The sequence below is a fragment of the Diadema antillarum genome, unplaced genomic scaffold, assembly GCF_040938485.1.
Source record: "Diadema antillarum isolate AM-2024a unplaced genomic scaffold, OU_Dant_1.0 seq00000821_RagTag, whole genome shotgun sequence".
Lineage (NCBI taxonomy): Eukaryota > Metazoa > Echinodermata > Echinoidea > Diadematoida > Diadematidae > Diadema > Diadema antillarum.
The window spans coordinates 1,498,700-1,524,762 of record NW_027271698.1 but is presented as its reverse complement, the minus strand read 5'-3'; the positions used below and the strand labels follow the sequence as shown (position 1 = coordinate 1,524,762).

Below are 26,063 nucleotides of genomic sequence, written 5' to 3'. Positions count from 1 at the left end.
CAAGTTACAACAGAAGTTACAACAGAAGTTACAACAGAGATAAAACGGTGTTCAGAATACCGATTTGTTACAACAGACTTACAACAGAGATAAAACGGTCTCAGAATACCACCCCTGGTATTTGGCATTACGAATATAAACATGTTTTAATGCATTCAATACAAAACAAAGAAATGGATGCTTCCCCCGAGGGTTGTTTGACGGACCATTCTGGTCACAGTCTCGCTGTGCAAGATCATCATTTGTTTAACACGAATTCCATAAATTGTTACGCCGGGCAAACTTACCGGTACGCATTATGTTGCTTTGAATATGAGTGAAGTGCCTAACCAACTAAGAAAATAGAAAGGTCATTTGCACCAACGTGCACATGAGCTAATTACGAACTGGCTTATTCACATGTCTATGAAGGTGGACTTGTCTTTAATGCAGACTTGTGGAACCTTCTTGTAATGAGGTTGGAATTACACACGCACTCACACACACACACATACACGCTTGGGTTTAGCCTATGACATCAACATCCAATTTGCGTAGTGCTTGTCAACAGTACAGGCTTCTCCCATTACAGCTGCACAGACTTCCTTTGGGCCAGTAGGTCTGTTACATCAAAATTTCTTTATAACTGAACCAATGAGATATAGAAAGATATACACCTGTACACTGATAATTTGGGGACCTGCAATTTTACTTTGTTGTAAAAGAAATTTTGTTTTTAACTGTTTGTTACAACAGGAGTGCACTGTACATGTGAAAAGTCACATTAGAACTTTTGCCATTGTGTTTGCAGACAGTTACATGTAAATTTGAATTCACAATACATTGTACATGTGCTCTCAACTAACCCTTTCTCTTCAATATCACTTGATTTTTGCTGATATTACAATGTAATACTTAGAAGAGTGTGTTGCAAACACCACACAAAATTCTCTTTCACCACATGATATAATCTGACAGACATCATGTGTATTTAATTATCCATCCAATTACATTTGCAATGCACAGAACATTATGAAAGTTTACCTTTTGCACAAACACTTGAGAATTGTTAACTCTGGCTCGATAACATGTACAAACCGTTCACACAATTGTACATATATTTATCAACGGAACTTGTTTAGGGCCTTCTCTCCCATCCCCAAATACAGATGATGTTCATGATGATGATGATGATAATGATTATGATGAGGGTGATAGTGTTGATGATGATAATGGTGATAAGTGAAAATTTTTGATTTTTAAAATTGTTTTAGTATGTTATGAGGACAGAAATCTCCACACAAGGATCCAAAAGAAATATGTACCTGTAAATTGCATATGGAATGAGACAGAGAGATGGCAATGCATTTAAATTGTACATCCCTGGTAATCTTTTATGATGAGATTACTCATATCTTTCAGGGAATGCTACATCCTCCAGTGACTCAATTTGTCTAATATGAACTAAAACCCCCGAATAGTGTGCATTATCTCATTTGCACAACAGGCATCCAGTTTGTGAAAATATATCAGGGGGGTGTTTTATCAACGTTTGTCAGCGCTGAAAAGTTGTCAGCGCTTACAATCACCATAGTAACAGTCAGTGACCAGAGCATCTCAGCCAATCAAAACCAAGGATTTTGCTGAAAGTGTCAGCGCTGACAAACGTTGATGAAACACCCCCCTAGTTATTTTCTTGTAAACTGTAGCATAATCCATGATCCTGCTGTTCTCGGAACTGAACATACCCTCACCTATTAACAATCATGAAACATGTGTCACAAATACACTTGAGCATTTGCTTTAAAAAAAAAACCAGGATATCCCTTTTGCTTACTTGACTACATGTATGTGTACAATGGAATAAAAAAGTCTGCATGCAAACATAGCTCATAATCATTGTCACAAAAAGTCATATTTTCTTTCAACATATGTATTACAACTTGCCTGATTTAAGCTTTATGGTGAAGTATTAAACACTGTATACACAGTTAATTTTGCAAGTCGACTGGTCCTCGCAAAAGTAACATGAAAGTACAATGTATTGCTCGGGAGGGGGGAGGGGACACTGCTAACTTACCACTTGAAAAAAAAAAAACAACTACCGTTAATACATGTACACGTACATGCCATCTACTGTATGATAAACATCATGAGAATCAGGGGAATGAGTTCTTTCATTTGAAAAAAAAAAATCAATGACAGCTACAGAACTGATACTAACTGTATTACAAATCTCACATGTACCATCTTTTCTGTGTTCAGTACTCCAAGAATTCTACTTAGAAGTGAAATTTTATTAAAGATAGAAGAGGGGATCCACTTAAACCAGACTAATCAAAACTAAAGCCCGCCGCACACTACACGATTTTGCCCCGATTCACCGGTCTTAAGACCTTAAGACCAGAAGTGTGACGTCACAGTCTTGCCATTTTCTAGTCGTACGACTGGGTCTTAGCGCCAGTCGTAGAGATTTGACATGTTGAATTTCTACGACTGGTCGTAGCCTTTCAGCCACTCACAATGCAGTAAAATGCAAGCGCACGCAGTGCGCACTGCGCGCGCTTTACAGTCGGGTCGTATAGTGTGCGGTTTCCGGTCGTACGACTGGTCTTAAGACCCAGCTTGGCTTAAGACTTTAAGACCAGTCTGATTGTGTAGTGTGCGGTGGCCTTAATAAAGACCAATTACTATTGACTTTGTATGACACCATAATTCCCTTGGTAAATGTATCGCTATGTTGAGAAATTTCCATACAAAAGGATATCTAGTATTACCAGGTAGATTGTACTTACTACCTTCATTTCAGAATCCTTCTCCTCATATACCATGATCTTGAGAAACATTAATCAATTACTGTATGCATGCCCATAGGTTCTACGAGGATTCACTGTTCACTGCAGCAAATGGAGGTGCAAATTCATTGCTGTGGTCACAGAACATGGTACATAGACACTTCACCAACCACCTGCCGATGCCTGAATGTAGATTACGTCAGCATCAATTCGAGTGCCTCGTGCTCTTTATGGAGTCTGATGAAATCTGATGAGACAGAAACACGGAGACGATGCTTCCTAGCAATGCAAATCTCCAGTCCATCGGCACGACCATCTACCGAATACTCTTTTCGTGAGGTTCTTGGACAGTCCATCAATCATCATCAGGAGACACAGCACATCCTGGATGCTGTCCCGGTTGCTAGGGGGCCTTGGCAACACCGACGAGGGCAGGTCTTAGAGTCCTCTCGTGCAGCTTGTAACCCACCTTGGAGACCACGGCGACGCTCCCCGGCTCCTTGTCCGGCACTGGCAGCTCGAAGAGCGCCTCGTGGAGGTTGGGATCGAAGGGCTCGTTGTTGATGGGATTTATCAGAGTTAGATTGTGCTTACTGAAGACCTGTCACAGCCACATGAGAGACGGAAAGTGTGAGAAGAGTTTGTGATACATGTAGCAATATGCAGACACTTATTCCAATACATTAAAGCAAGAGGGGATGCTGAGGTGGATGCTTACTCACTATCCACATTACAAATGTTTTCAGAGTCAAAGATATGCTTGCAAATAAATTACATTTTAAAATGATCCAAACAGAATACCCTGATAAAATCAAACTGCTATTTGTTTAGCAACAAGCAGTAAACTGCATTCATTGTTTTGATTTACTACGTAAACCAAATTATTTTGTAATATGCTGTATATGTTCCTTATTGTCCTTTCATACTTGGCATTGTACATGCATTGCATTATATCAATCTGCATTATGTTCACTGACTTAACAAGCCAAGACATAACAGTAAATGAGAAACCCTACCTCACACTACAATCAATCTTTGAACACATGAACATACAATCTTGTACTACCATTTGGAAAATTTCTCTCGGCATTTGACATTCTCAAGGCAGTCTCCTAGAAGATTGTGAGCTTTTTTGAAGTTTTGAACTTCATTGGGATAAGGCAAGTGGAATACATTTTCCCTTTATTTCTGTACAGGTACAATACATATATATAGCTTTCTTCAAACTCAAGTTTGGAAGAGTAGCTGATGACAAACGAATATGACATACACCAAAACCAGAGAAAGGACCTTACCTTCTGAAGTTGTGTCTCTGTCATCTGCAGACCTTTAAAGAGACCTTTGAGGTGGATGTTAGCGTCTGGGCCGTCTATTGCTTCCTGAGGTACACTAGAGGTAGCCTTTCCCAGGATGTCGGCAACTTCTAGCAGGTCTTTGCAGAATCCCGAGATTGCATACAGTTTGGCGTCACCAAGTTGCTTTGTGAATCGCATCCGCACATTTTCGGTCTCGGCAAGAGCACGCTTGTATTTGTCCTGGAGGATATATGTGTATGTACATTTGAAGATGGATTATCACAGATTTCTGACCAACATTGTCAGTGGTAGGGAGTTACAAAAGAGAAAATATTAGAGGGACCCACCAGCTTTCACAACTAGAGGAAAAAAGTTTCTTGAACTTTTGGGAATGATAGCATCAGCTATCTTCCATTTCAAATTCGACACTTATCCTTCATACATGTACCTTTATACCACACTGCTTTCCCCAAAATCAATCACCTGTTTATTGCATTTCTTTCCATGGAGAGTGAACTCCCTCCCCTAAAAAAAAAAAGAAACAAAAAAAATCCTACCATAACAATACTCAACTGTTTGCTCTACTGATTATCTATGATGTCAAATCAAGTTTAAAAAAATGTAGACAGAACCGTATAGTATAATGCAATATGACCTACAGTTGTAGCTCCTACATGTACCTTTTACACTTATTTTTCATTTGCTTTGTTGTTTTGAATTTTACCTAAAAAATGACAATAATCACAAATTCTCTTTATACATTGTACCTGTATATTGGACATGATTCTTTTCTCAGTCATTCACTCCCCGATGGCCAAATACAGTGTATAATTCATCATAGATACGTTTCCAATTATGAATCAACAGTATTCTAGCCAGGCTGCATAAATAGAGCTGTATCTTATGGCACATCAGCTACGGACAGATTGCTTCATGAACACCAAGGTGCCTCAGAACTCAGAACTTACTGTATAGTCTGCAACTTGAGCCACAAGCTTTTCTTTTTCCTCAATCAGCTTCTGCTCCGCCTCCGATAACTTTGGCTCTTCTGCAGCTCTGTCTTTGGGATCTGCACTACTGGCTTCTTTGGTTTCGACAAGTAGCTTGCTGCAATTGTAACGTTCATGTGAACATGTTACTGCACATACATTGTCCATGTGTGGCATTAAAATAAGCATTGGTTGATGTCAGGTAGGGCCTACCCCCTACACTGTAATTGCACACAGGATTTTGATGAAACTGTGCAGATCTTCAAGAAATTTCAATCATATCAGCAAATACTCTGGGTAGTGTGTCCAGGCTCAAGATATTTTCCTAATCTCAGGAACATGTACCCTGTAGTTAACGTATATAAATGTAGACCAGTGAAATTTTGTTCTTGTTAAGATTTCATGTGTAATGTATGTAAGCAAACAGAAAGAATTTGCACTAACTTTCAAGCTAAAATCTTGGCACTAAAATACTTCAGGTTTTGAAATTGATGTTTACAATCTTGATCTAGGCCTACTGGAAAAGAAGAAAAGAAGACCTACAAAAGTGTACATACCAACCAGATCCCTCCATTTAAAAGAAAGGATTAGTAAAACAAACATGTGCAAACAAACAAAAATTGTGACATTCAAAATGCTCCCTCCATCTAAAAGAAAGGATTAGTAAAAACAAACACACAAACAAACAAAAATTGTGACGTTCAAAATGCTTGATTGTTTGTATAAACTTAAATACATGTATTGCAATTTGCATGTGTTCCCCACAGCAGCAGTGAGAGGATTTGGAAAGCGTTGCTTGAAATCTGTTAGTGTTTCTTTTAGCGTTAACTTGAAATTCATTAACCCTTGGCCCTGCATGTTGGATTGCTGACTGCAGTTTTACATTTATATATTTTAGTAAAGAAGTCTAGACTAAAACATCATGTTTGTGGGAGGCTTTGTACAGCTACAGGGTGCCTACATATTTGCAGCAGGGGTCATTTCATTCTTTATAGACAGAAAAATCTGTCTGTCCACCAGAGGAGTCTTATCATTTTTAGACTTTATCGGCTTTCCTCCGTAGAGTAAAGATCCATGAATGAAGCCAGACGCAGTCTCCACAAAACATATCCCCGACGACCATAGTGTCTACAGACCGATCTTTACTCATAACATACCGGTTGGCCCGATAAGTTCAAAAATTCTTCAGACTGACATTTTCATTGCATCAAGTGAACATGAGGAAATAATATTTATCCTTTTATTTGGGTAAATTACAGAATACCGGCAGCCAATCACGGAGAGCGCAAATCGCTCTGAAAAGAGCGTAATTACGCTTGCCGATAGCAACCATCTGAAATATTAATCCGATCTGCGATACGGTCCGTGATTCGGCTGTCGACGATTGCATTTGTTTACGTGTGTTTTCTTTGATCTGTGCGGTGAGAAGTGTGGTATCTTACGTTGTTCTCGGGGGTTTCGGGGGTGTCCCCCGAATAATGTAGTTCTAGATCCTGACGATGCTAGTCTAGACTAGCCGTTAAAATTTACCCGAATTTACGATGTACATTTGTATAATCACGTTTTGGGTCAGGAGTCGAGGATAGTCCATATCTTAGAAATCGATAGCAATTTAGGTGAGACTAGAAAACAATCACTTATCTAATTGCTGGTGCTAGCTTACAGTAGAGCTTACGCACTGTGTGGGTGCTCTTGACAGCCCACCATGTTGACTCTATGCAGTCGTACAACAACAGTACCTACACACAACAGCTTATGATGCGTACGTGTGCAGTGGTAGCGCGTATTGAGTCTGCAGAACGCGCGCATGTTTACTAGTACAGTGTACAATACGTATAGCAGTTGAGTGCGCACATGTCTCTTGACAATACGCGTATACGCGCTGCCTTGCCAAACTAGTGTCTATAGAGCGATTGATCGTGAATGACTTGTGTCGAAAAGAGAATGATGAAGGAAGGAGGATGTCAGCTGTGATGACGTCATCAAGTTTAAAGTAGTTCCGTCAAAATCGGCTCGATTTTCTTTATCGACGATTTACTCGAGTTATCTTGATTTAGAGCAGTTTTCCTCTGAAACCACTCAATTTTCATAAAAATTGTGTGGTCAACCTACTTTTTGACGGCCGTTCCGTTCCCGGGCTTTTTGGGGGCCCCAGACGACGGGAAAGATGAATTTCAGCCCTTCGGGCTGAAATTCATCTCTAAGGGAGAGCCGCCGGAGGCGGGGCCGGAGGCCCCGCCTCCGGGGGCTCTTATACGCACCAATATGCTAATTTATATGGCGCAAAACCGGTATTCTGTAATTTCCCCTTTTATTTCTATGATTGGCTTTGCCCTAACTTTGCATACTTCTGCTGCCACTTGGACATTCAGTCTCAAATAAATGGAATCTCTTGCATTAGTATCTACTACATGATGTAAAATTGTATATTTTTGAGTACAGCACTGGCAGTGGCAGCAACCGGCGCGGCGGCGGCGTTGCATCACCATGCGTGCGATACGATAGCGTGTGTGTTCTCGCAGCAGCAGCAGCGGGGGAGACCACGTACGATCTTGCCTCACCACATGCACGGGATGCGCAGGCGAGGTGGAATTGTGTGATACGCTTGTTACAGCACTCCTCGTCACCGATTACATCATCTGCCTAAACTAACCGCTCTAATTTTGCACGACTAGTAAAATTACAAGACAAAAATGAATATCTAGTGTAACAACACGGGCAAATCACGTTGACATAATTACCTAGAACAACTTAGTCTTCTTCCCAACGTGGTATTTAGATTAGAAAACTGAACACTGCAAAGACGTATCCTCTGTAGTCGCGAGACCATGGTGGCTGCCATTTTGTAAAATGATTGCGTCAAGAGCCTTCCCATAATGCACGGTCAATTCGATCGACGCGACATCCGTTCGTGCGGAATGATAATGTTCCAGTGAACAGTCACACACTCACAAAATTCTGCTTAAAGTTATTCTAAAAGTGATTAATACGGAATATATCTGTGCATAAACAGATTTTTATCAGTTGTAATTAGAATTTATTGAGGTTTTTTGTTTGAATGATGGAAGAAATGATTCACAGATTCTAAACTATATTCAATTCGCGTTGTGCTATTGTCAATCCACAATATGTGAAGCGGCATGGAAACGTATCAACATCCAGCCGAGCTTGCACGGCAACCCTGTGTGTACTGTGTGTGCTACAGATCCTACAGCGTCGCGTGCATACACTGAAGCCTTGATTTATACACAGACCCACCCAAACAACAATCGGGTATCAACACTTTCAAGGCACGTCTACCGATGTCTGTGTAGAATCTACATGATCTAGCACCAGGAATCGGGACAGTAAGACAGCATTTTGCGAGCAATACGCCGAATTTTGATCCAACAAACTCCAGCTTGTGAAGCGATTATGACAGAGGTAAGTGAGACAGAAAATATAGTATTTACCAGCGGAAAAGAAGCTTATCCAATTCTCGCATCTCGTCGACAGTCGAGTTCTAACGACTAACGACACGTTAATTAACGTTAAATTAAACGAAGTTAAATTAGGTTTCTAACGGGTTAGTTGGTATACTCAGGTTCGGTCTGTTAGACATAAACTAACCTTTAATATTGTCATTATCGCTCATTTTGTTGGAAATTGAATGGAATCACTTTTGAGAAATATAATGAAATAATTTAATGAAGTAACTTTTGAGAAATAGATCTATGTGCGATGTGAGCAGAGTAACGTTAGTGTTGACATTTCTGTGTCTAACTAACGCAGAGCTACCAAGTCTCACGCATTGTGAGTGAGACTCAAGCATTTAGGGTCTGTCTCACGATCTCACGCATGACACCCATTTTTCTCACGCATTGGGAGCATACATGTAGCTTTTAAAGGATTAAAGTAAGAGTTGCAATTGAAGGCATATTTCCCTTTTGTCTTTCAAAATAAGTAAAAAATAGTCACTTAAGTACGCACCAGCATGCACCATAATTAAGAGCTAAACACTAAAAAAAGCTCCCAACTGAAGGAGGGCGGACACCTCCCTCCCACACCCTCCCCTTGCTCAGTCGCTTGGCGCCATCGCTCACGCACATGCGCGCGCGCCGAGATGCCGAGTCATGAAAATCTCACTCATAGATTTTTTTAGAACTTGGCATCTATGCTAACGTTAATAATACTAATAATAGGTTGCTTTCAATTCATGATTTTTCGAGAACCTCTAACACTGTTACGTATTTGATTTTTAATGATATTGTTACTTCTTTAGGAATAAGGAATCGAGATGGAATAGAATTTGAGAAACTAACATTAACAAGTTAACGTACAGCTGTAGAATCTATTGACGGATTGTAAAGAAACTGTTTTTTGTTTCATTCCAGAAGAATTCTACATTGATGAGAGTGCAACACTTGCTACCATTTGCGGATTTACATAATAGACAAATTTGTTGATTTTTGTTGTGGTTGTTTGAACTTGTTTCCTTCCTTCTTAAACATAACTGCTTCTCAATCTTGATTTGTCAGGAAAAGAAGCGAGATGACAGTGCGGGGAAGGACAAACCGGCAATTGAGGACAGTGCCTTTGAGGCACTGGAGAAGGATTTCCAGGAGGTTCTCAATGAGTTGATGGGCGACCGGAGCCTGGAGAAGTTTCGCTCAGAGTACGAGAAGCTCCACCGCGCCCTGAAGAAATCTCACGAGAGCGAGAAGCGCTTGATGCAGAAATGTCGGGAGCTGAATGCGGAGATTGTGGCCAACTCGGCCAAGGTGGCCACTGCCCTGAAGCTGTCCCAAGAAGACCAAACAACCATTGCACAACTGAAAAAAGTAGGCACGATATTGTGACATTTGAAAATGGGATACTTGGGCATTAATGGTATTTTGTTGTTTTTAAATATCAATGAGTACACTGTAAATTTTAGTACAGTACTCTCCGTGTAATCGGGTATCGCTTAAACGGGTACTCTGTTTAATTGGGTAGTAATGTCAGAATCAGTTCCAATGCACATTAAAATTACCTGATAATCGGGTTGCCTCTCCGCATAAATGGGTAAATAATTTTATTCTTATCTCATTTCTACCCACATTTCATCGCATATATATAACACTTTAAGAATTCACGAACGTCAAATTTTCCACGGCTAATCGCATTCTCTGCTTAATTTGCAAAGCAGATCGATCATTTGGGGAGTGATTAAACATGAAAGCACATGTACATGTACCGACTTGTCACACGTAAACGAACATTACACATGTACACTGTAACTGGCACTCACAATTGCATAGACAGACAGGTGTTTAGTGCAGTGTACAATGCATGTACATGTACATACACATTGTGTGTGTCCATTGTGATTGAGCCGGGTTCTTCTGTTAATCGGGTACTCCGCTTAATCGGGTAAGAAACGCTCTGCCCGAGCCTACCCAATTATGCGGAGAGTACTGTATACACCGAACAGAAAATGTGAAAAATATACTACTTAAAATATAATCTCAACATTCATACAATCCAGTAGGTGAGGAAAAGAAACCAATGTAGAAGCAATGAAGTTTTGACATAGAGTTGTTTGTTCATCTCCTCACAACTGAGTAAAAGATACATGTACATTGTATCATTACTGTAAAACATATTTTTGCAGCATGAAATTTTCTTGAATTGAAGTCGACACCCTTTTTCGTGGCATAAAATTTTTGTGAGTTACCTCTAACATTCAATGCATAGAAATAGTGTAGACAAGAACTTTTGCCAGCATTCTAGTTTTGTGAATCTTGGCTCTTGCGAAATTCACGAAATTAGAATGCACACGAATATTCCTTGTTTTACAGTATATGTTCTGGTTATCGCTCTTGTGGTTGTTGTATTAAACTGCCAAACTTAATTAGTGATTGTGTTTGTGACGGTTTAAGTAATGGTAGAAGATCTGTGTATGCCGGTAAAGTAAGAATCACTCACTTTTAGCTTCATACATTAAACGTTTCCAATGATTTGTTGATTGCCAGGAAATCGAGAAAGCCTGGAAGATGGTGGATGCCTCCCAGGAGAAGGAGCAGAGAGCGAGGGAGACCATTCAGTCCCTCAAGCTGGAGATCACCAACCTCAGCCGGCTGGTGGAGCAAGGAGCAGGACTGACCATGGGCCAGGAACACAGGTGAGATCTGGTGCAGTGGCAGCCCCAGAGATGTATGGGGAGGGGTTTTCAAGTAGACATTCCACGCATTTTGAATTGAATAGCATTTGATGAGTTTTTAGCAACAATCGCACTCAACTTAAAAACAAAGTTTTGCCATCTTGAAGCAAGCACTCTGTGTTGGTAGATTCAGCATCCACCTTCATGTATAAAGCAGAGATTTTGGACATATACTTTGTTTTCTGATTCAAACATATTCTCACTGTTGAAACCTAAACTCTGTTTTTGGACACAGACAAAGAAAAGATTTCAAACAGGAAACAGATATTCAATCATGATCAGAATGCAAAAAGTTTGTTCATTTTCGAATCCTCACATTGGTGGTTATTTCCTCTTTGTAAACCTTGTGCTTGAATCAAGCATAGCAGCATTATTTGATGTAAGTATCAAGCACGTTGTGATGATTGTTCTCTGCAGTGTGAACGAGCTGCTGAAGGTCAAGGAAGATCTCACCAAGGAGCGTGACGAGCAGCTGGGGGAAATCGTCAAGCTGCGAGACTCACTGGCAGAGGCCAGCAAAAAGCAGCAGAAGGCCGAGACAGACCGGACTGAGGCAGAAAATAAGATTGCTGAGGTAAGTGCCCGAGCCACCTTAGTCTGAAATCTTTGTGTTATGCAACATTAGCTTGCATATTTCTTTTTTCCACATTTCAGTAACATTAGCATCATGTTTACGAGTCACATTTGCCAACACGAGAAAATTCTTTTCCTTACAGTACTTCTGAAACTGAACCTTCCATAGCTGTCTAATGTGTATTTTGACAAAGATTCTTACTTTACCAGAGTAAGATACTGTAATAGATTAAATGCCTTTGCAACTAACATTTTTTTTTTTATATATAAAATCTTTTCCATTCTGCATGAGTGACCTTGCTGTAAGTCCCTTCTTTTATCTTTATCATTATCAATTTTTGTTTTTTGTATTTCCTTCAGCTCAACCAAGACATCCAGGTTCGCAGCAATGAGGCCCAGCGAGAGCAGCGCCGGAAAGAGAAGCTGGACCGTGAGCTGAAGCAGTCCAAGGTGGAACTGGAGCAGAAGACCAATGAGATCAAAGGCATGCAGCAGCAGGGCCAGCGTTACCGTGACGACATCAGTCGCCTGGAGACACAACTGAAGGAGCAGAAGGTTGGTTCCTATCAGCTTCAGTCTGACCAACATTAAGGGATGCATTCTCTGTTGTACTAATGAATATCACATTTGAAGGGATACGTGAGAACATTATGTTGTGGGGTAAATGCTTTGGATTCTTAAAGAAGATAAAACTGGAGAATGAATTAATGTCAAATGATAGCATTATGAGCCACAGTTCGGCTCATTTCTCAACTAAAGATACTTTGGATGTAGTCCGATATTTTGAGATAACTTGCAGGCAGTTCTATGATTGTTGTGTGTTAGGGCAGAAATGAATAAGACCTGATTCCATTTTTAAGAAGGCTTGTAAATTACTGCAAATACAAATTTTAGAAATTGTGAGATGCCACAGATTAACAATCGTTTCTATTTTACTGCATTTACAATTTGAAAGGCATCCAGTATGAGAAGACTGTAAATGTCTTAATTGTTTTTTGTGCTGGTCTGTAAAGATGGTTGGTATGAATGCTGAACTTCAGACACAACCCCTCCTAGAGAATAACTTGCTAGAAAGCTTTGAAACTGTGACATGAACGCACATGCAGAGCATGGACTGCATGAAATAATCATGTGAAATATTCCACGTCTTCACTGCACTCTCAAATGCTTGTGGGTTAGGATGTCTCATTTTATACACTGTTTTTTGTCACCATAGATTCTCTTTGAGCGCACCCAAAAGGATACTGACATCCTGAACGCCAGGTTCACCAAACTCCAGCAGGACTACGAGACCCAGCTGCTTAACTGCGATGGCCTGGCTCAAGAAAACCAACACAGGGTCAATGAACTGAAGGTACAATAAAGCTAGCATCTCTGTCTACATTCCTGGATCTTGACAATGGCATACATGTAAATTGCTTTCGGGTGAAGGTGTATAACTAGGATCCACAGTAGCAGATTTCTCATTGCATGGAAAGACATGTGTTATATCTCTAGCTACAACTTTTGTGTACATTTTGTGTATTTGAGCTTGTCAGCTGAATCTGACGTGTGATAATGATGCTTGCATGTTGTATGGAATCTACTGTGTTTACACTATGCAATTAATATGCTAGATTCCAGGCAACATAATTGTATTGTTATGCCACATCGTATTTTTGGAATTTCTAGGTAGGAAATGTTCTGACACTCATGGTGTGTATATTAGAGAAAAGAGAGTTTCTGTTGGAAAAGTAATTTGTTATTATTGAAGGCTCAATCCTATCGTGAAATTGGATGAATTTGGATAATGTGGAAGATCGACCTTGTGTGTGTCTAATTGCTTCACACTTGATGCTTGATTTGTACACTCAAACCAACAAATTCCTTCATTAAAAAAGTATATATTGAAATACAGCAAGAATACTTTTTATGTGTAAAGCTACAAGTGTGTACATTTCTTGTGAAATGTTGCCTGAGTAACATCTTTTTCCCCTGCTGGTTACTATGGCAATCAGGCAAAGGAGGAGGAGATTGGATCCCTGAAGAATGATACCGTCCGGCTGAGCAAGATGCGGGAGACCATCCAACGCAAGCTGCGCACTGTTGAGGAGCAGAAGGGAGAGACTGAGCAGGCCAAGGAGACACTCAAGTCCCAAATTGTCGCCCTGGAGAGAGGTGAATGTCTCAGCATTTGTTTGACTCTCACAAGCAGTCTCTGCATGGCTTGCTTTCAGCGACACACAAACTGCTGATATTTTCAGAGCATAGTGTATGATATTCCGCCATCAACCTTGACTGAATCCTTTGAAATTGAGACAGGCACATCTGACAAACAAGCCTACTTTAGCCCAAATTAATTTTCGTCATATCATATTGGTGAGAAGAAGTGTCAGGTCTCTGTTGCAGTTTCGTCTTCCAGAAATTTCTAATCTAGCAGAGTAGACTCATTTGATCTTGTATTACATGCTCTTTGCTTATGTTCTGAAGCAATATATATAAGGCTCATTATCACTTCAGATATCATTCCTTACAACAATACGTAGTATCTTTCCTAATTACTTTGTTTTGATTTGATTTGTATTGAATAGTTGCTTCTGGGCAAAACATTTTTTTTTTTCAGAAATGTAAATAGTTGAATGATTTAATCTCAAATGCATTTTCTCCCCTCACTCAACTGAAACACAGAAATTGAGGCCAACAAGAGACAGACTGAAATGGATCGCAAGGCCATCGATGACTTGGTGCGAGAGAGAGACATCCTCAACAAGAACTTGCTCAAGGTATGATAGTTGTGTCCTGGAGAAGGTCTTTTCGAAACTCTGTTCCAAACTAATTGCCAACATGAAGAACAGTTAAGTAATATACTCTCCCTAGAAACGTCATGCATTTGAAACAGCAAATGCAATGAACATTTATTTGGTATGATGCCAATACCTTATGTATCGTGATGAGTAAAAAACATGTGTCCTATATGTGGGCATATATTGTTGCTTGTAATGCTTTGGATAGTTACTGAGTACATTCTGTCTTGTGGTTGTGACATTCTGTCAACAGACTTCCACTTCCGTGGTATTCATGGAAAGGCTTTGAAAATAGTAGCCTAATACATCCCAACTCACACTCTGGGAAAACTATATTCTTTTATGAAAATGCATAAATGATCAGTCTCTAGAGCAGTTTGGTAGTTGGACACGGATTACCACAGCATGACATGATGCATACTTTGCCCAAGTCCATTTGTGTATCTTTTCATGTGTGCTCTTTACTTTCCAACCTAAGTGTCAGGGTTTCTCTGCACAATACAAATACTGCAGCCCATGCCCTGTCTGTGTGAGTATGTATAATGCAATGTATTATGATGATGCTGACGTTGCCAACCTTTTCCCCAACGTGCAGGCTGCGAGTGCCACCCAGAAGCAGCTGAACCTTGTCAAGCTCCACGAGCAGTCCAAGAAGAACCTGGAGCAGGAGATTGCCAACTACAAGGAGGAGGCCCAGAAGCAGCGCAAGATCATCTACCAGCTGGAGAAGGAGCGGGACCGCTACATCAATGAGGCCAGTGACCTCACCCAGAAGGTATGTCTCGGTGTGATTCCACCAACATCCGACTGCTCCTACTGACAAAATATGATAAGTGTTTGAGCTTTCTCAGTTGAGCATCCCTTGACTGTGGTGGTGGACATGTTTATGCTTGACAGAGAGGGTCATCTTCATTTAATGTATCTGGTACTTATATCCAAGTGATAGGGTCCAAGTGGAAGGGAATTTAAAAAGAAATACTGGTCAGAAGTCATGTGTAAGGTTGGGAAACCCCAGTTCTAGTAACTGGATGACTTCATACATGAAATGATATGTAAGCACCAATGGGAAATGGGAATTTGAACTGATCTACACGTCTGTTTGTACAACAAGTTGCTTGGACCAGCAGATGATATATTTCATGTCATTATTTTAGTAATATCAAGTTAGATAATGATAAATTAAGATCACTGAAAATAGGAGAGATCTCTTAGATTTGTGAAAATAACTCTGTCAGATGTTATGTTTGACTTGTGGATGCTTATTTCAAAATATGTAACTGTATTTGATAGAAATGAAGATCTTTCTCTATCATGATATTGTTTTGGGTGATATGGCATGTTCTGTTTTAATATCTGGAGTTCTGTATGAAGCATGCATAGCACAATTACAATAATGTACCGTGCATTACTTACCAACTGTGGCAGACATAGGTTTTGTTGACAACACAGAATATTCAATGTACAAAAAATGTAATTTAATCTTAAAAGTAGAAGTAAAAGCTGCTGAAAACTGGGTATCCAATAGTGGCAAGCCAATGTAGTGAAATGGAGTAAAAAGTGGCCTGAGCTGTCGATCCTAGCAGAATCTTCATCAGAGGCAGACAAAGATTCTGCTAGGATTGAAAGCTCATGCCCCTTTTGACTCCATTTTGATCTTTATAGCACACATATGTCAATGGCTAAAAAGCAGGAAGAAGAACATGATCTTTGCAATTCAGAAAGATGAATTAGTGTCACCATCCAGATAACAGCAACTGCTGCTTGTGGAATATTGTCAATAGACTGTGACATGTATAATGGTGGAATATTGACCTTTGACCCTGGCAGGTTCTGCAACACATGGAGGATGTGAAGGTGCGTGAGATGCAGATCTTTGACTACAAGAAGAAGATTGCTGAGGCTGAGACCAAGCTGAAGCAGCAGCAGAACCTGTACGAGGCTGTCCGCAGTGACCGCAACTTGTACAGCAAGAACCTCATTGAGTCTCAGGTAGGTTTTCGTGTTGACCTTCTGCTGCTTGCTTTTGTTAGCTGTAAAAACCATTTCACGATGTTTAGATACCTTTCCTGAGTGTGCATGGAATTGCAATTTTATGTGTCCAAGAGAAGGAACAAAAATGTCCCCATTTCTGTTCTCATATACTGTGTACGCTATATATTTAGCGGGGGTTTTATTTTCGCGAATTTCGCGAGTCGGGAGCTATTCGCGAAATTAACAACACGCGAAAATATTACCTTCCAAAATGAATCCCTTGCCTTGATGATACGAACATTTCAGTACTAGTATACCATGTCACGGCTTACCAAACAGACCATACTGGCTAAGCTTGTTTACGCACGTCCACGTCTACTTATGAATACTGTAGAAAGCCAATCCATTATCGCAAGGCGGGACCACTCGTCAGAAATCCAGGGGACCACTCGTCAGAAATCTAGCGCGATGGACTTAACCGCTTCAAAAATGTTGAATTCTAACTTACTAGTTCACAGAGTTTGGCAAGTCTTTTTCATGCAGTGTATAACTAGTATCATTCTTATTTGCTAGTAAGTTGAAAATTCACACTTTCTTTGCCACTTCATATTTTCTCTGGTCCCCCAATCGTGAATTTAACCACTTGAGAAAATGTGTGACAGCGGCAATACGCGAAAATTTATGTACGCGAAAATTATAGCGTATACAGTAGTCAGACAATATTGTGATCCACAGTTGCTTCATCTTTATAATGACAGTTTTGATTAGTGGATTAGCTCTGAAATCTTGATTTTGACATTTATTGTGTGCTGTATCTTTAATTGGACCATACCAGTAGATACTATTGCCTTCATTAATAAATAAAGAGCAAACACACCTGAACATATTTAATGTGGAGACAGCAATGTGGATATCAGGGTCAGGGCTTGACACTAATTTTTCACTGTAGTGGCCAGTTTGGAGCTCTTTCTTGTCTAATGACCGTAAAACAGTATAGTGATGTCTTTGACTTTAGAGTTGTCACACTGCTCCCATTGGAGGGAAGACCTTGTGTTGGTGTTGAAGCACTTTCCTAAAGATGAAGTTTTGTGTGGTCTTCTCTAGGATGAGATCACTGAGATGAAGCGCAAGCTGAAGATCATGAACCACCAGATTGACCAGCTGAAGGAGGAGATTACGGCCAAGGAGGCTGCACTGGTCAAGGAACATCTTGACCACCAGAGGTATGAACACTGGACATATTGTGACTATGTACTACTAGGGTCATTTGTGGCACTTGATTGCAGATTGACACGTAATGCATTCTTCTAAGACATATCTTGTGTGATGATAAAGAAAGCTGCAGTCAGATTATCTTACACTTTTTCCTCAGCTAAACTTCCTCTTCCATTTTCAAAGGAAGTATTTTGTATTCAGACAATTACATAGTGTTTCTGGTTGTGCATAATCTTTTGTTGGAATTGGAAAACAAATGAAATGAAATATAATGAAAGTTTTCATGTAGCTTTAAAACTAAGATAAATGCAAATATGAGTAATTCTGGAAATTGCCTCTTGCCTATTAACTCTAAGGCTGATGTCACTTTGCTTATGCTATTTACTATCTGACTAAAAGCATTTATTTCGGCAAACTTTGATTAGTTTGTTATGTGGAACTTTGTCAAACAAAACTTTCAATTTATGTGGTTTTTTTTTTCTCATGATATAAATTGAATTAAGAAAACTGACATTGCAGTGTTCTAGCCTAGTATAATATCAGAGAGCACAACACTTGCATACAACTTTCAATCACAGCATTTGCTGCAATGCCAGCAATAGGCAGCTATTTATTCACTATAAGCATTTTAATAGTTATCACCATGGTAAATACAATTCTTGCTATGATTGTGCCTTTTCTTGAATGGGAAATTGTCTTTTCTGTTGTGTGTTTGTGTAGCTTTAAAATTGAAACACTTAGACTGCATCCCATCATCGGTAATCTTTAACCTACCTTCCTCTCCCAATGTCAGAGTTGAGAAGGAGAAGGAGGCCCTCAAGGCTGAGTTGCAGCGCATGAAGCAGCAGGCAGCAGAGAGCAAGGCCTACATTGAGGCCCAGGAGGCTGAGGAGAGGAAGCTCCTCAAGATCATCTCTGAGGCCGATGCTGAGCGCCTCAGGCAGAAGAAGGAACTGGATCAGGTAGGGAATGTGTTCACCATGCCCCCAAAATAAATAGATAAACAAATAGATAGATAGATAGATAGATAGATAGATAGATAGATAGATAGATAGATAGATAGATAGATAGATAGATAGATAGATAGATTAATAAGTAAATAATAACTACAATAATAAACAAAACTGGTCATCTTGTTGCATGAATCTGGATGCACTACAAATGCTGTGTTGTCAACTCTATATGATTTGCAAAATTACTTCATAAAATGGGATTAGTCCATCACCCTGCCGGGCTGAAGTCAATATTTACTTTATTGTACTGTATTTAATGCATGATGGAAAGGTACATCTTTTCTTTTTTCCAATGTCCTGTGTTTATGATTCATCAGGAAAGTATTTATCAATGAAATGAATACCTTTCTAGGTTTACTTATGGGGATATTACATTAGCCACACAAACTTCTAACCAGGCATCCACGTGGCTGTCACAGATGCCATCACTGTAAGGTCAATCTTGAGATGCCAGCCAGGGTCAGGTGTGGCATGCATTTGAACCACACCCACCCACGATGTAAGCATGCATAGGCATCAGCCATACCAGTCTCCTCAAACTTTTTACAAATTTGCTCGTCTGCGCAAACAGGTGATCAGCGAGCGTGACATCCTGGGCACGCAGCTGGTGCGACGTAATGACGAGCTGGCGCTGCTCTACGAGAAGATCAAGATCCAGCACTCCACCCTGGGCAAGGGAGAGCTGCAGTACCGCCAACGCTTGGAGGACATCCGCCTCCTCAAGCTGGAGATCAAGAAACTACGCCGGGAGAAGAATATCCTCAACAAGAATGTCGCCAATGTCGATGACCTTAGGTAAGAACATTATTAACTGATGACTCATAATGCCTTTGTAGAAAAGTTATGTATTTGTTAGTTACTCAAAGTTCAGTTGCCATGCAACAAATTCAATGCAAACATTGCTGCTGCCTCAGTACCTGTATTTGTTGTGAGTTTGAAGGGTTGTGAAGAACTTCAAGTTTATAAAACAGAGCCTTTTGTGTCCAGTGAAGACGGTGATACATATGTCCTATCATGACTAGCATCAAATTATGGGGTGATGTGAAATCAAACCTTTGTATAATTTTTGTTTCAAACTTGTTTTCTTATAATATGTATGTTATTTTACATATTTCTTGTATTTTGACTTTTGATATATTCATGTTACTGTTTGTGCTGGACTGGATGAAAAAGTAAATGAATGAATGAATGAATAGCTCAGATAAAATCAGAAAACAGATAAAACAACTAAAAATTTTAACACTATTTTAGGTACAGTTCCTTCAGTCTAGATGTGATATTAAACTAGATAAAAACAATCTTCATTGGTTCCTCTGTTACTGCAAAAGTGGAAAGTTTTACATGAGTAATGTTTCAGGCTAGGTGTGGTAGGATAAATTTTGCATGTATTTAATTCTGCAGAATCAGAATATTAATGTGCCGCATACGACAAGCAAAAGATTCAAGGCTGTTATTTTTTTGCTAGTTTCATGTTGTGAAAATTGCGCGAAAATTTTCACTTTTACAGTAACTTTCCACTTGAAATTATTATTTTTTGGCCATCCTTCCTCCTGGCAGGCGTGAGGTCTACCATCTCCAGCGTGAGCTGCTCCGGGAGCGCACCCGATGCAAGGCCCTGGAGGAGGAGCTGGAGAACCCCATGAACATCCACCGCTGGCGCAAGCTGGAGGGCTCTGACCCCAGCACCTACGAGATGATCCAGAAGATTCAGACGCTGCAGAAAAGGCTCATCCAGAAGACTGAAGAAGTGGTGGAAAAGGAGCTCCTCATTCAGGTACGCATCTCAGAATTTGAAAGAATTAATCATTTGTAGCTTTTATACATATGGTCTTAGGAGATTGTCTATGTTATCTATCATATTTTATAATGATGGTGAGATGCATTTACAAATGCTACTGATTTTTTTACAAATACATGTATGATATGTTTATTTCTGTTCTTACCATGGACATGATGCTCTAATGTCTTTACATTTCCATCCCAAAACTCTTTATTCTTTATGTGGAACTTGTGTGGAATTAGTATTGTACTTTGTAGATTTTGCATTTCATTTCTGGCGCAATGCTTTTTTAGGTTGTAGATCTACCTCAATTCATTGAGCTTTATTTATATCTGTTGGTGTCATCATGCTTTGCATGTGAGATTAATGTCTCGATGTGTTCGTCTGTTCAGGTCTCATTAGCACACTGTGATGATTTAGTATCTGAACATTTCGTGATTGCTCTTTGTATAAATGTCTCCTCAAGTTTGGTTGTACAGCTGTATTTAATTTGATATGAGCAATTGTGATGTGAGCACATACAAATTCTTTTAAAGTCTGAAATATGCTGTATAAGAACTTATTATTATTATCAATGACTCCTCATTTGCATGGATGTTGATGAGCACTCATTTCATTATATTTAAAATGGATTTTCATTGTGATGACAATCCACAGCCATGTGTGTAACCAGTATCTCTTTCTTTCTTTATTTCTCCGTCATGCAGGAGAAGGAGAAGCTCTATGTGGAGCTGAAGCACATCCTGGCCAGACAGCCGGGGCCTGAGGTGGCCGAACAGCTCCAGATCTACCAGCAGACCCTGAAGGACAAAACCAAGCAGCTCAAGGTAGGGGATCCATAGAATAATCGCCTTCCTTCTTTTCCCCTCTCCCCAGTCTCATTCTCCTTTGCTGTATTCTGGTACCAGTTTTTGAGTACTATAAAAGTGCAATTTATTGTCATGTTGAAATTTTCCCGCATTTTGCAAGACCAGAAACTAGCGAGAAAATAAATGCACACAAATATTTTTTTGTCTGTTATATGTGCCACTTTTACATGCCTTGATTCCGCAGAATTAAAAAATCTCAAAATTCATCCTACCCACCTCAGCAAGAAAAATTATCCGCTTTTGTAGTAAAACAAGTCACGGAGTGAATTTCTTCCTAGAGCACTCTCAAGCAATTTCACTCTCATACTGTTGGAGGACATCCTGCATTTCCACCTCATTATGTAAGTTACATAGAAATATCAAGAAGACAAAAAAAGTTTTGGCCTTATAGTTGGAGACGATATTGCCGGAAGAAGTTGATGTAGGTCAAGATTTTCAAGTCTCACTGCATAGTTTGAGTATTCGAACATATATGAGCCTTAGTATACAGATTTGCATACAACCTTTCACTTGGGAGCAATGTGTGTCATCCAGTGTATGTACACGTCCATTTGTGATTCTTCAGTAGCAATTACAAGTGCTGTAATGTGCATAATCAAAACATGCTGGTAAGCCAGATGATGATATCACAATACAAGAATTTAGTTCTTGATATTAGATAGCCATGTTTTCATGTATGGTAATCTGATGACTTATAAAGTGTATATGTATTTTTGTTTTCTTTTGTGCAGGGCATGGCATCAGAGCTGAACATGTACGAATCTCAAGTGCAGGAGTACAAGTATGAAATCGAAAGACTGGCTAAGGAGCTGCAGGATGCTAAGAAGAAATACTATGCACAGAAACGCAAGGAGCAGCAAGCAAGGTGAGATACAGGAGACTTGATCAGTATAAACTTGGTCGTGATCCTACTTTCAAGATGTTAAGAGGTGAAGGGTTGCGTTCACTCATGTACTCTGTAATCCTTTGTAAGTTTATAGTCTAGCTTGCTAATTCATCTGTTATCATTCATCATATCTGGACTAATGAAGGTGATTGTACAAAACTCTTATATTTTATATGTTGTTTTGGTGCATGCATCATTGTCCATTTATACAACTAAGCTGTAAAAAAAAAAAAACAAAAAAAAAAACAAACAAACTTTTTCCCAGTAGATTGATTACATAAATATTTACAAATGCCCTTTTTGTATCTGCAAACGCATGTGGTATTTGCCCTTCTCTAACACTTCAAATCAGCATCTGGGCCCCCGTTTCACGTAGATATTAGCATAGCAACTCTTGCTAGAATAATAACTTCCCATGGCAATAGCCAGTCAGGAAGCTGGATTCTTGTTCCCATGACAATTGTCATTCCAGCAAGAGTTGCCGTCATAGCAACTTTAGGAAATGGGGCCCAGGTGTAACATTTTCAAAATTAGTGGACTTGAATGAAAGATACTGAGGAAATAGATTACAATTTGCCATTGTCAGGGTGCTACATAACTTTGATTTATCACTTGCCTGGTCGGGCAAATAAAACTCCACACACTGATTCACACACCTAAACACAATGGAGTTAAACTCGGTCTGATCAAGTGTTGCCATTGCATTACATTGGGACTTCTTCATGCACAATATAAGTGTTGGAAAGTTGCTGAAATGAAATATAAAGAGTGTTACATACAGCCATTATCTTTGGGCTTCTGTATGGTTGACATTAGGGCCTATGGGTTTGTTGGGGGGATATCAAAAAGTGAAAAAAAGGTGGCTTCAAATCTTTTTGCTTGCCCAATTCGGGCAAGCATTTGTTCTCATTGTTCAAAAACACTTGCCCCGGGCAATTGGGCAAGTGCTTATGTAGCACCCTGATTGTTCTGATCTGCAAAACAAATATTTTATGTTTAACATAAATTTGCACCCATTATCTATTTGCAGAGAAAGAGAGAGAGCCCTGGCACAAGCTGGAGCGCCCCCTATCCAACCACAACGGACCGACGGGCCTCGTTTTACGGGCGGGGGGTTCAACCTGAAGCAGACCGGGAAAGTGGGCGCTAGCTGAAAACCCCAGACGATACATTCTACCAAAGTTGACCATGCCATCATCCATACTTGTTATACTCCTTTGTGCTTGTCTTCTCAAAAATATTTTTCAGTGGATTTTACCTAGTGATTACATAAATGGATATCACTGTATATTTGTGCGAACATAATGAAAAGATCAGACATTCAGCAGACTTTGTGGTTTTGCTTACATTCAGCAGAACCTGTGCTGGGGTTTCATTTAATTGTGGAGAAGATTGAAACAGCCAAGTGAGATTTGGGGGGGGGGGGGGGGGGTATCGACAAGTTGATATGCTCATTCAAAATCAGATAAGTCTCTAGTAAATTCATGTGATATACAAGTGTAGAATACACCAGTGTTCTGCAGACAGTTGATATCATTCATTTAATGAATACTGAATGAAAAGGATTTATACACCATCCAATATCGGATAGCTAAAACAATTACCAGACAACATGTTGCTGTTGGCCCCATTCTGTTTTACTTTATATTTGTTCATGGTAACGTTCTCTTTAATCATTCATTACCAGGCACCAAAGCAGTGGTGAAACACGGATTATCTAAAACTACTGCAACCCATGTATTCTGTTTGGTATCTTGTACCTATACTAATACTACAAACTTTGCAGTATACACCTATGTGCCATCCATTTACAAATATGTCTCACCTTGTCTTTGTATTCAAAATTTTGACATCAGAATTCAAATAAAATATTTACTGTCATCAAACTTTGATACTGTTTAGTCGTGCACTTATTTATTGGAAGCACTGTTGGCTATCGTAACCATTATTTGCTAATTCAAGATTTGCTATAATCCCCAAATACACTATTTCCATCAAATAGCTGGAATAGTTTGGTTTGCAATTGAATGCATGAATGCAAGAATGGCCCAAGTCCAAGTTTGGGTACCGTCTTTGAAAACCCCTTGCAAAGTAATGCAAATAGATGGTCATTGAAATGACTGTTTTACATTTCAATTACAGAACATTCCCATAACTGAACAATCACAACTATTTGGACATTCTTTTTTTCTTTTCTCTAATGGACTTGAGTCTTTCTTATATTCAGGTGTTTACTTGTATTCAACACTTAGTGCATTCATAGAATATCAATCAGTCAGACCACAGCACGTATGCTAATGAGCCGATCCGGCAAGATTTATTCAGCACTCTCATTGACGATCTTTGCGTTCGAAAGGTGTCTCGTCGTGTGAGATTTTGCGAGAGTTTGACAGGGCTATGGTTTTCACAGTGTACCGACTTGTACATACATTCGTCATAGCTACAAGTCACGGTAAATTGTTTTCCAGACTTTGATCTTTATTCTGATACTAAATTTGCGTATAATATCGGATCTTATCATGACGATATAATCAGTTGAATTTGCATAAATTTTACCTGCTTTTCACAGAAGATTTTGTCGTCTCAAGTTCGTTTTTGGTTCCTGACCGGTTTAAGAAACTGTTGTTTCTGATTTTGGCTTTTTCATAGAGAGGAAACTTAGATACCCATCATATATTGGAGTCAAGGAGATGCAAACATGATTTTTACTAGTTTTTCTGTTTTGAAATGTCTGCAAAATTCACTCCTAAGCCGGAAGTATGCTCCACACAAAGTGTACAGTGGCGCGAAAGAGCTCTCTCATTGGACAGTGCTTGCATCCAGCACTTGAACTTGGCTTGAACTACACGCGTGCCAAGAAACCGCAAGTGGCATCAAACCGTTATGTAGCAGCGTAATGACGTAATGCAAGCGCTGAATGCAAGCGCTGTCCAATGAGAGAGCTTACTCTTGAGATTGCACGGTTTCAAGCTGATCAGCACTGACATCGATGTATATTTTACTGGTTCCTGACCGGTTTAAGCAACAAATTGTCAAGATATTTACATGGATAGAAAGATTGAGAGATAGACTACCAAATAATGCATTTTCATTGAGATGCAAAGTGAATTTGGTATTCTTTTGACGTCTTGAACGTGTACTGCAGGAATTACTTTTTTCATCATTTTTCAAGCTCAAATTACGCTATGATATTTTTCATTTACAATAATTTGAGTAACATGTGACGATAGTTTACATATTTTCCTTGAATTTGATACCAAATTTGTGAATATAAGGTGTATTTTTGTTGCCGAAAGCCAAAGGACAAAATCCCCTTACTCAGCTCATTAGTATGCAAGCCTCGAGCGGGCTTGCATACGAGTTGAATAAATACGAGCGAATTATCGGGTGCTGCGGTCTGACTGTAATTAACAACAAATAGTGCTCATGAGATGTTCCTAACAGCCAGAAAACCAATTTGAAGCTTGCCAAAAAATAGCAGCAACCAACTGAGACAAACACACTAAATTCCATGGGTTAAACTGTGATTAACGAGTCTAGCCACATTGAATAACTTGTTGAGGTAAAAATATCCAAAGAAATGCAGATGTAACTAAGGTGGCATATCACTAATATTGAGATCCTCAAGTGCATCCCTATTCAAAGATGATTGGTCTGTTTACACCATATCTTACAACACATAGGCTTGGTTACTATTATTTTCAAATTCATGATCTAGTAACGAGTTATTACAT

General features: G+C 39.5%; 2 protein-coding genes across 2 annotated transcripts; one reads left to right on the top strand and one right to left on the bottom strand.

The window, feature by feature from the left end:
* Positions 1 to 2,307: 2,307 nt before the first annotated feature.
* On the bottom strand, positions 2,308 to 7,916 carry LOC139739864 (grpE protein homolog 1, mitochondrial-like). The gene is made up of 4 exons (XM_071650468.1): positions 7,800 to 7,916; positions 5,038 to 5,176; positions 4,070 to 4,309; positions 2,308 to 3,375 (listed from the first exon to the last, which is right to left on the bottom strand). Exons 1-4 carry the CDS (start codon positions 7,898 to 7,900, stop codon positions 3,178 to 3,180), a joined length of 678 nt encoding a protein of 225 aa, XP_071506569.1. The 5' UTR covers positions 7,901 to 7,916; the 3' UTR covers positions 2,308 to 3,177.
* Positions 7,917 to 9,569: 1,653 nt separating this feature from the next.
* On the top strand, positions 9,570 to 23,483 carry LOC139739924 (cilia- and flagella-associated protein 58-like; the record flags this gene model as incomplete). Its single annotated transcript, XM_071650524.1, has 16 exons — positions 9,570 to 9,878; positions 11,052 to 11,200; positions 11,657 to 11,813; positions 12,173 to 12,367; positions 13,029 to 13,166; positions 13,810 to 13,969; positions 14,480 to 14,574; positions 15,191 to 15,370; positions 16,423 to 16,584; positions 17,671 to 17,789; positions 18,575 to 18,743; positions 19,366 to 19,589; positions 20,352 to 20,568; positions 21,282 to 21,401; positions 22,175 to 22,308; positions 23,360 to 23,483. Coding segments are annotated over 16 exons (2,652 nt in total), but the record flags the coding sequence as incomplete, so codon positions are not given.
* Positions 23,484 to 26,063: the final 2,580 nt, after the last annotated feature.

Bases quoted from the DNA above. Each gene is read 5' to 3' on its own strand.
- LOC139739864 (XM_071650468.1), bottom strand. From the start codon at position 7,900: ATGGCAGCCACCATGGTCTCGCGACTACAGAGGATACGTCTTTGCAGT. The intron at 5,177-7,799 runs GTAATTATGTCA...TTACAATTGCAG, and splicing joins AGAAGACTAAGTTGTTCTAG to CAAGCTACTTGTCGAAACCA. The intron at 3,376-4,069 runs GTAAGGTCCTTT...TGGCTGTGACAG, and splicing joins CAGAGACACAACTTCAGAAG to GTCTTCAGTAAGCACAATCT.